At 42.1% G+C, this 11153-nt stretch overlaps 1 protein-coding gene across 2 annotated transcripts; it reads left to right on the top strand.

Moving 5' to 3' along the window:
- The first annotated feature begins 3707 nt into the window (after window positions 1–3707).
- Window positions 3708–7036, top strand: LOC131249095 (probable receptor-like protein kinase At5g24010). 2 transcript variants are annotated; one of them, XM_058249660.1, is made up of 3 exons: window positions 3708–3959; window positions 4048–4109; window positions 4211–6355. In XM_058249660.1, the coding sequence occupies exons 1-3, from the start codon at window positions 3777–3779 to the stop codon at window positions 6195–6197; spliced, it is 2232 nt and encodes a 743-aa protein (XP_058105643.1). In that variant the 5' UTR covers window positions 3708–3776; the 3' UTR covers window positions 6198–6355. The 2 variants fall into 2 exon arrangements, with proteins under 2 accessions (XP_058105643.1, XP_058105642.1); XM_058249659.1 differs by adding an exon at window positions 6710–7036 and having other exon boundaries at window positions 3708–6232.
- Window positions 7037–11153: the final 4117 nt, after the last annotated feature.

Below are 11153 nucleotides of genomic sequence, written 5' to 3'. Positions count from 1 at the left end.
ACTATGAAGTATGTGTTATATCCAAACCGTACATCCATTTAGAGAGTTCGTCTTAAGGCTTGAGCCCAAAAATAAGACATATCTAAAGATCAGTTGGACCACACTGCAAAAAATAGTAGGGGATTGAACGTTTACCATTGAAACCGTTTTGGAGATCACAGAAGTTTCGGATTAATATGAAATTTGTTTTTCCTCTTCATCCATGTATTTTTAACCTAATTAACAGATTAGATAAAAAATAAACATTATGGTGGGCCCTACGAATTTTTTAACGGTGAAAATCATTATCCTCGCTGCTATTTTCAGTGTGGTCCATTTAAGCTTTAGATATGATTCACTTTTCTTTTCTTTTTTTCAAATGCTCTAAAATGATCATGAAAAATGGATAAACGGTATGGATATAATAAATACATCATTGTGGGACTCCATGTAATTTTGATCTCATTTGAGCCGTTCGTACAATTCGGAGCTCAAGGCGCGTCTTCGCTCATCTTTGCACGACACATATATACACCAGCTGTAAGCTACTATGTTGACAAGCACAGCACGAAATTGCATTGCATGTAAGTTTTAACTCAGTATGCTCTTATCGTACTGAGTAAACTCTGTTGGGCCCACCGTGAATGCATGTGGTTTATCCACGCTATCCATTCATTTTTCCATGTCATTTTAGTGGTTGAACCCAAAATTGATGCATATCCAAAGCTCAAGTGGACCATACCATAGTAAAAGGTAGAAGTATTGATTTCCACCGTTGAAAATTTTATAAGGCCCCAGTGATGTTTATTTGTCATCCAACTTATTCATAAGATTAGAAAGACATGGATGAAGGAAAAAAAACAAATATCAGCTTGATCTAAAACTTCTTTGGCCCCCAATAAATTTTCAATGGTAGATATTCAATTCACACAGTTTCCGGTGGTGTGCTCCACTTGAGGATTGGATACACTCCATTTTTGGGATAAAGCCCTAAACTTATTTGTTAAAAAAGATGGACGGATTGGATAAATGGCATGAACGACAGTTGGGCCCACTGAGTTTACTCAGTACCGTTTAATCTGCTTCGGTGTTACACCAGCCAATCTGCTTCCGAGTTTCAAGGACCGGTACTGGGCTTGCGTGACTTGCACTCACCTGTTGCGACCTATGCTATCATAGGGTTGCATGAATAGGGCGTGACTATATGTGATAAATATTCATAAGAATCACTCCGGATTAGGTCGGATCGGTCCAGATCGAATCCATTCAGTTCGGATTGATTTGTATTGACCACGATCCGAACTCGATCCAATGAACGATCGGATCTGATTGGCCCTACTCGAATCGCACCGATCCAGGCTCTCAGTTCAGTTTGGATTGGGTCAGAAATGCCTAGCTCTAGCCACCATGACGTAATTTGTCCTTATTCACAGACTTTCGTGAAGAAAACACAAACATTAGAATGATCCAAGCCTTAGGTGGCCCCGAGAAGTTTTCAACGGTGGCTCCCAATTCCCACTATGTCTTGTGGTGTAGTTCACTTAGCTTTGAATCTGCCTCATTTTAGGGCATGAAACAAAAAAATGATACAGATCCAAAGCTCAAGTGGACTACACCAAAGGAAACGGTGAGAATTCAATTCCTATCATTTAAAATTTCTTAGAGCCATATAAGGATTGGTTCAAGCTCATATTTGTGCTTTCCCTTCATCCAGGTGTGTGACCTAATGAACAGGTTGGATGGCAAATAAATGTCATGTTAGGCCTAAAAAGGTTTCAACATAGTCTTTCAATCACAAGCCGATAATAGGACTAGCTGATGATCTGTTCGGCCCTTCCAATGTAACATGTACGTACACACATGGCACATTGGAAGCACGTGCAAGGAGAACACGAAATTCAAATCTTAGACCGGCAATGGCCTGGTAGATAAGAAGCCATGTCGGCGGATTGGGTACTACCCCATCTCAGCCATCTGTACCAAGTTCGGCACAGGCAGGCTTCCTGACATTGACATTGTAGTCAAGGTCCTTGACATTTACAACTAATTTTGGGAAGCGGTTTGGGTACTACCCCATCTGTACCAAGTTCGGCACGGACAAGGGTTCGAAAGGGTCACCGTCATGTCTGTCTTTTATCCACACCGTCCATCCATATTTTCCATATCATTTTAGGCTATGATCCCAAAAATTAGGCAGATCCAAGAATCAGGTGGACCACGCCACAGAAGCAGTGGAGATAATCTCATCCACTGTTGAAACCTTCTCAAGTCCATCTTGATGTTTATTTGTCATCCAACCTGTTCATAAGGTCACGTAGACCTGGATGAAGGGAAAACACAATTATCAGCCTAATCCAAAACTTCAGTGGCCACCAAGAAATTTTCAACGGTAAGAATTAAATCTCCACTGTGTGGTCCACTTGAGCTTTGGATCTGTCTCATTTTTTGGCCCATGCCCTAAAACGATGTGGCAAAATAGATTAACGGTGTGGATAAAACCCATACATCACAGTGGCCCCTCAAAATCCTTGCTTGTGCCAAGCTCAAGACAGCAGGGATAATACCAAATCTGTGTTCGGAATTTGGATATAGTCCCGAACTGACCCACACGGAGTCATCGGTTAACGGACAAAAAACCAACTCACTGGTTAAGCATGGTGTAGCCAGGCATTAACTGATGACTCCGTGTGGGGTCAGTTGGAAAAAATATCCTGAGCCCATCACTACTGAGGAAACGGATGGGCTGGTGTACCACACACCAACAATATAGCTGGTGTGGACACGTGTCATGCAAATATCATATTGATCCAAAGCCTTTGTCCGTTAAAACATTCATAGGGTCCACCATAACGTTTATTTTCCATCCAATCTTTTCATAACGTCACAAAGACGTGGATGAATAGGAAAAACAAATTTCATATTGATCAAAGCCTTTGTCAGCCTCCACAAGGGTTTCAATGGTCAATACCCCACTGCTTTTTGCAGTGTGGTCCACTTGGTCTTTAGATCTGTTTTAATTTTCTGCTCAAGCCTCACGACAAGCTTGCCAAATGGATGGACGGTTTGGATATAACACATACCTCATGATGGGATCCACAGAACTTGCTGACCTCAATACACCAGCTAGATAGTTGGTGTGTGGTACACCAGCCAATCCGTTTCCCACTATTGAGGTAGGCCGTGCTGTCGGCCAATGAACGCATAATGTCTATAGAAAACTAGGGTCGCGGATTGGCTCTTTGGGGCCCACTGTGATGTAAGTGTTATATCCACGCCGTTCATCTCTTTTCTCAGATCAGTTTAAGATATGACCCCAAAAATGAGGCAGGTCCACAGCTCCAATGAACCACAAGTGGGGATTGAACGTCCACCATTAAAAAGTTCTTGAGAGCTAGAGAAGTTTCAGATCAGGCTTATATTTGTGCCTTCACTTCATCCACGTCTACATGAACTTATGAATAGGTTGGATGGTAAAAAAAAAACATCACAGTGGCCCTTAGAAAGGTTTCAGGGGTGGGTGTCATTATCACTGCAGCTTCCTTTGGTGTGGTCCACTGGAGCTGTGGACCTGCCTCATTTTTAGGAGCATAATTTAAAATGGTATGATAAAAGAGATGAACGGCGTCGATAAAACACTTACATCTCTGTGGGCCCCACAGATACCTGCCTGGACGGATGGGTTGGACGCAATCAGCGGCGCCCATACCAATTTATAACTGGAGTTAAAACCATGATCGAAGTGTCTAGCCTGTCTATAACAAAATCAAAGCATCTGAAGTGAAAACTCACCAATATCAATGGAGAAGGTGCAAAACCATGCAAAGCATACTCTGCTCCTATGGCTCTTCTGCTTCTTCTTCCTTCTGCATCTGTCATCAGCATCCACTCCTGATAGTTATTTTATCAACTGCGGATCTAACCAAACTATCACCATTGGATCCCAGACGTTCGTGGGAGACACCCAACCAGGCCAGCCCTATGTACGTTTCATCATCCCCTCTTTGAATTCCACGGTTGCCCTCAAAGACGCAAACCAATTTCGAAATTCATCATCTCTCTACCATACAGCGAGAATTTTCACAACACCATCTTCTTACGAGTTCCAGATCAAAGCCAAAGGTCTCCATGTGGTACGCCTCCATTTCTTCCCTTTCACCTCTCAGCAATATGATTTCTCCTCTGCTGTTTTTGATGCTTCGGTCCTTGGGTTCTCTCTATTGAGCCGTTTCAGCATCCAAAGCAAGAACAGTGGCGCTGTAATAAAGGAGTATTTTCTTAGGGTGACCGGTAAAGAACTCATAATCTCCTTTTCACCTTCCCATAAAATATCACATCTAGCATTTGTTAATGCCATTGAAGTATTTTCTGCACCTGACAACCTCATCACTGACACCGCCCATTTCATTGAATTCACTGGAATCAAGAATTATAATGGCCTATTAGGACAGGTCTTAGAGACTCTATATAGGATCAATGTCGGAGGTCCTGAAATCACATCTTCCAATGACACTCTATGGAGAAGTTGGATTCCTGATGAGAAGTTCTTGAAATTAAAGTCTTCTGTGATGCAAGCCACTGCTAAAAGAGCCCCACACTATCAGGAAGAGAGCCATCACAGTGCTCCGCTGGCTGTTTACAGCACCGCGCAAGAGATGAATAATGGGAGCGAGGTTAAACTGCCAAATTTCAACATGACATGGGCCTTTCCAGTGGATTCTGGCTTTAAATACCTTGTTCGGTTGCATTTTTGTGACATTGTAAGTCTGGCACCAAATGAACTATACTTCAATGTCTATATCAATTACTACCTTGCTTGGAAAGATCTTGATCTCTCTAATCTAACAAATCAAGTGCTGGGTGCCCCTTACTATATGGACTTCATTGCTGACTCTCATAACTCAGGGTTAATGCATATAAGCCTTGGTCCTTCGGAGAACAGCGATCCCTCAAACCACAACGCGATATTAAATGGGGTGGAAATCATGAAGATGAATGGTGTAATAGGTTCTTTGCCCACAAGAAACTCAAAGAAACATATCATTCTTCAGGCCGGATTAGCTATCGGAGGCTTTTCTTTCTTCTGCGTGTTGATAGTAGCATTCCTACTGGTATACAAACAGAAGAGGAAACCCAAAGCTAAAGACACATCCCCAGGCCCATTTACAAATGCTGGCCAAAAGATATCACTTGCTGAAATACAATTGGCAACTAACAATTTCGACGAGAATTCGCTCATTGGTCGGGGTGGATTCGGCAATGTCTACAAGGGGGTGCTCGAGAACGGGATGAAAGTAGCTGTGAAACGAAGCACACCTGGGTCTAGACAGGGTAGTTCAGAATTCCTGACTGAGATCATGATCTTCTCCAAGATACGCCATCACCATCTCCTCTCCCTGATTGGGTATTGTGAAGAACAATCGGAGATGATACTCGTCTATGAATTCATGGAAAATGGTACGCTACAAAATCATCTGTATGGTTCGGATTGTTTGCCTCATATGTCTTGGAGGCAGAGGCTTATGATATGCATTGGTTCGGCAAGGGGTCTGCACTACCTCCACACCGGTCCTGCACAGGGAATTATTCACCGTGACATTAAATCAGCGAACATTTTGCTCGACGGGAACTACGTGGCGAAGGTTGCTGACTTTGGAATTTCAAGGTCAGTCCATGATCCTGCTCAGTCCCATGTGACAACCAACATCAAGGGAAGCTTTGGGTACTTCGATCCAGAGTATTTTCGATGGCGACATCTGACAAAAAAGTCTGACGTGTTTTCATTTGGGGTGGTGCTCCTTGAAGTCCTCTGTGCGAGGCCTGCAGTCGATCATTCACTTCCATTCGAACAGGTGAATTTAGCCAATTGGGCTATGCAGTGGCAAAAGGAGGGGTCGCTCCAGAAAATTGTCGATCCCCGCCTTGCGGATGAGATCAATGCTGATTCACTGAGGAAATTCGGAGAGACAGTGGAGAGATGTCTGGCGGAACGTGGTGATGATAGGCCCACAATGGTAGATGTGTTGTGGAACTTGGAATGTGCACTGCGACTCCAAGATATGGCAACGCATGCAGAGCCACCTGAAGACAGCACCCAATCTGCATATGAGTCTCCTTTATCAACAATTCCTGCAATTCAAGGAGAGTTGAATGAAGATAGCACTCACTCCTCATCTGCATCAACAGAGCCAAATGAAGAGCGCGCTTGCTCTGCATCTTAGTCACAATTTTCCAACCAGAGTTTATGAAGCTTCTGGTAGTCTTCTATTCTTTTGTTTTCATCTCTTAATTTATTCTGCATCCCACAATCAGGATATAAATGTTTACTCAAGAATCTTAAATTTTGTAGCCACTACCAACACACCCATCCTTTCCACTTTAGCTATTACATAAACATACAATTATGATTAGAAGTAAAAGGAAGGCATGAATGTATCAGTCAGGGTGCGTGTCAATACCAATTCCTTTTAAAGAAGTTCCAACTAATGCAGAAGATGGAGAGTTTCAATTGAAAAGGCAATTTAAAGTGCTGAATGACTACATGCTGAGATAGAGGATAAGATCCCAACCTAGGCAGTTGAAAACAAAAGTCATAGGCATTTGAACAAGTAGAAACAGACCTGAGGTTAATTTTAAGCCTTCTACTCTCCATGCATAATCAGTTGCCTTTCTTGCTGATCTCAACCTGCATAATCAGTCGCCTTTTTTGCTGATCTCAACCTGCTTGTCACAGGCCATACGTTTCCAGGAGGCTCTTCGAGGACAGCCGATTTGGATCTTCTTGCATATGAGAGGATTGCATATGGCATGTAGAGAACTCAAGAGAATGCTAGAGTTCTGCAGAGATCTCAGAAGATTTTTAAAGATCTCTAGAGGGGTCTTCTGGCTATACTTGTGTGGATGCATCACATGTAGTTTTAGGGAATTCTCAATTGTTGGATGATCACCACATGGCTTCATAATAACGACTGATGTAAAGCAGCTCAAAATTTCATAGGCATCTCTGATAGTTTTAAGCTCTTGAGTTCATAAACAATACAAGTCTCTTGCCTTTGTTTTCTCTAGGTCTCTTGCCATCATTTTCTATTGCGTACAGCTTTGCTACACATGGGCGGTAGGCTGACTCATCCAGCAAGCGGTTGTGAGTAAGAGTGCCGCACAGTCTACACTCAGGGAAGCATTCACACCATCAAAAATGGTCCTGAGGTGTGGCTATGAAGGATGCATGATGCATGTGGATAAGAGAGGTAAAATGACTTCAGAACCGACCACCAATAAGAAAGCACATGGGAACAAGAAGGGTCCAAGCAAGTCCAGGAGGGAGAAGTCTCGCAATGGTGGCAATGGAAGCACAGACGGCATGCTTGGAGATTACCATGGCCAATGAGTAGGGTCGGATTGAGTCGATTGCTGTTTCTAATATACTGGGTCCCCATAATAATACAACATGTCAAAAGACGTTCCATATAAAATAAATAAATATGAGAAAATGGTTGCAATGCCCCTCAAACGTTATTAAAAGACTTATAAATAGTGAGATACGGCAGCCAATGGTTTTGCAGACTTTAGATAGCTAGTTCTCATGGTGCACCTTATAGGCTTAGATAAGCTTCCAAAATTTTAAGATCAGCTAATAAATCATTGATTCATAAAATTATGAAATAATATGTGACTCAGATAGTCACCAAGTCTATCCGAATTAATAAACCATTACATGATTATTGATTTAATAGATTTTCCAATACTACTATATTCATGTACTCATATAAGGGTAAGGATAAAGATAAAGGAACTCCCTTTCCCACACTTGAAACTGATCAAGAGGGATCCATACCCGATCCTTGCCACACTCGAATTGATTGAGAGGGGTCCATAACCAATCCTTGTTTGCTCAAAACCCATGTGGCAAACATCACTCAGTAGGGATGCAACTTGAGTCGGGCTCAACAGAAATCCAACTGGCCCAACCTGAAAATTTTGTCGGGTTGGATTGGGTTGGTTTGAGATTGGATTAGGTTCAGGCTGGAAATCCTCAACCCAACCATGGTTCAGGTTGGGCTCGTGTTGAGGACTCTGGCAACCTGACCCGACCTGAACCCGAGCATATGTTAATACTGTATATTTGTAGTCGATAGTGTTATGTATATTTATTTGATAGATTTCTTTTATTTAAGATTTTGAATTTTGAAATCCCAGCCAACGTATCCCTTGCCTTTCCTGAGGTGGAATTAGCTGATTACCTGGCTTAACAGTTTGGTATTACTAGCAATATAACAGGAGAAATGATCTACTGGACTACGCGAATGGATGCCTTCCCATGAACCTAGTTGAATACAGACCCGTAGGCATGAACAAACCTATCTGGACTGTCCATGTCCAGTCAACTCTTCTTAGTACTGTGCAGCAATTACAACATGCAGCTGGTCCTGAACAACCGTTAGTCGACTATCTCTCATGAACAATCTTGCCCATCCATTTTTCTATTCCACTGATTTGGAATCATCCGACCGGCACAATTTTTTCAAGGTAGCAAAAAATGTGCCAATGGGACCCCAATGGACGGTCAAGATAGGTGATGTGGATACCAACAAGTCTAAATGCAACAAGTCTACCAGATTAGTTATCATCATATATTAATAACTAATAAGATTAATAGAAAAGCTTTGATGCAGTTCACCAGGAAAAAAAAAAAACAAGAAGAAGAAGAAGAAGAAGAAGCTTTGACGCTCTGGTAGAGTGTGATTGATGATTTGCAGGCACTTAAAAATTATGCAGAAATTTCATACTTGGAATGTAAACAATTAGAATTAAATTGTCCAAATTGCGGACCCCTAACTAGATGTATCACGGAACAAAAAATTACACTTCTTTTTTAAGCTGTCTATCTGAATGGTGCACTTTTATTAGACTGTTTAAATGAAATAGGCAACGGCCCTATTTCAGCAAACATGTGTATACAGATCAGAGGTTATAATCATTGGAACAATATCTAATTTTGGCACTGTCGCTCAGAGACTGTGTTCCATAAGTAGGTTCAATTTGAGTTAATGCATGCCTCGTGTACAATGTCTTAGTTCCTGCATATGTCATGAGCATAAACAATAAAATCAAACTGTCAAAGTTGTGGACCCCTAACTATGTATTACGGAACCAAAAATTACGTGTCTTTGTTAGCTGACTATCCGAATGGACTTTTATTAGATGATTAAAATGAAATAGCCAATGGTCCTATTTCAGCAAACAAGTGTATACAAATCAGAGTTTATGAATGTTTGAACAAACTAGCTTTGGGACTGACTCAGAGACTCTGTCCAATTTCGTAGTGTCTGCATATGAAGTGCCATGTGCAGCTGGAGTATCAAATGACTCCCTAGCGTCTGGTTCTGCCTCTTTGGCTACTCGGGATTCAGCATGTTTTGTCATTCCATTGGGTGGGGGCCACATGCTGAGTGGTCTGATGATTGGAACCGTCCATGTTGTGAACTGTACGCTGTACATGCCACCAAAAGAATTTTATGTTGAATGGATGATTTTAAACGGCATTGTTTAGAAGAAGTTTGAATAAGCAAAAGAAGATGTTCAATGGTTAATGTTCAGCAACAAAAATCAAAGTTTAGGATCATCATTATCACAGGATAGCCTACTTATAGTTGTAATGCAAATCTGGATGGTTCAAATCATTGGACCTTCTCGATATGTGGGCCCCAGTGGATGCTACAGGCCCCAATTGGGTCCTCTGTCATGATAGAGGCAAAACTATGGATCATTTATGCAGCACGTCACGTCCCTCTCTTAGTCTTTCTCTTTGAAGTTGATCTTGTTACAGAAAATAAGAGGTATTTTTTCTTCTTCTTCAATTTATGTTTTTCTTTTTCTTATTCTTATTCTTTTTCTTTTTTCATTTATTCTTTTTTTGTCAATCATAATCTTGTTTTTAAAATCGTCATCTCAATGGGAGGCAGGATACTCCATAAAGGTTTGTCGAAAATCAATCTAGGTCCAGGAAGGTTCATAGATAATATATATCAGCGATGGATTGAATTGTGTACAAAACAAGGGAACAGCAAGGATGGAGGCGAACCAACCCAACTCAAGGCAATAAGCCCAACCCAATCCCACCTGACTTAACCCAACCCGAGATGCGTTAGTGTTGAAGATTTGTTAAACGGGTTGGGCTCAGGTTTGGGAGCTTGGGTTGGGTCAAGCCATGGGTTGACATGGAGTGAGGGCAGGTTGGGTCAGCTTGGGTTGACCCCCAACCTGACCCAAGCGGCCAAAGTTGTAGCCCTACCACTCGGGTAGGGCGGAGGAAACTCATTAAATGAACAAAAGATTGTTTAAAAATATCGAAGAGTGTAATGTGATGCTAAAACAATCATAGATATCTAGTTGAAAAGAGTATTATAATTTATAAGAACATAATTACTTACCAGTCAGCACGAGCTTAAAAGATCTAACCCAAATTTCTTTACATGATTCTGAGTGACAAAACCAAAGAATCTGCAGCATTTCTGCCATGCCATCAACATCCAAAAATTTAGGCCATCCAAAGATATCCCAGGGTTCATCTGCCCACCTAGGATGGGTTCTGCACCCTGGGGCATCACTCAACCACCTAAGCCAGGTTGGACGGGGGTAGATTGTTATTGAGCTGTTACTCTTAAGATACAACAGGCCTAACGTTCCGATGGGGGTTGATACCATCGCTTTAGCTGCAGAACTGTCACTTTGGAAGGGACTAATGCCGCCATTCTCTAGACCTCGCCCCTTGACCATGCAGATCTGATGGCCCACATCGAAAACCTTCTTCTAAGGGGCCTAAGTAAATCTGATGAACCTCCCCAACAAAATTCATTATCCTAGGGAACCTGTCAAAAAGCTATTCTCCGAATCCAACACACTAGACTCCTTCTACCCAGAGTACGTGGGAACAAGACCTTCACTTTGGACCCAGATGCCGAAGGACCCAGATTAAGCTGAGGCAACAAGTCTTGAAGTCGAAGATCTCCATATCCAGCAGAACTCAAGGTTTCCTCCCCATAGGGGTTAGCCCTAGGGGACTGGGCAACGACGAAACTTAATGTTTGAGGCCAAACAGCCATCCAGAGCAGTGAGAGGGCTCCAGCCGCTCCACCCTACTCTTAGGGCAACCTTGCACCTTAAGACACGTGAAGGAT

Source organism: Magnolia sinica, chromosome 6, assembly GCF_029962835.1.
Source record: "Magnolia sinica isolate HGM2019 chromosome 6, MsV1, whole genome shotgun sequence".
Taxonomy (NCBI): domain Eukaryota; kingdom Viridiplantae; phylum Streptophyta; class Magnoliopsida; order Magnoliales; family Magnoliaceae; genus Magnolia; species Magnolia sinica.
This window is presented reverse-complemented; position numbering and strand designations above follow the sequence as displayed.

Excerpts from the sequence above, each read along its gene's own strand:
- LOC131249095 (XM_058249659.1), top strand. The coding sequence starts at position 3,777 with ATGGAGAAGGTGCAAAACCATGCAAAGCATACTCTGCTCCTATGGCTC.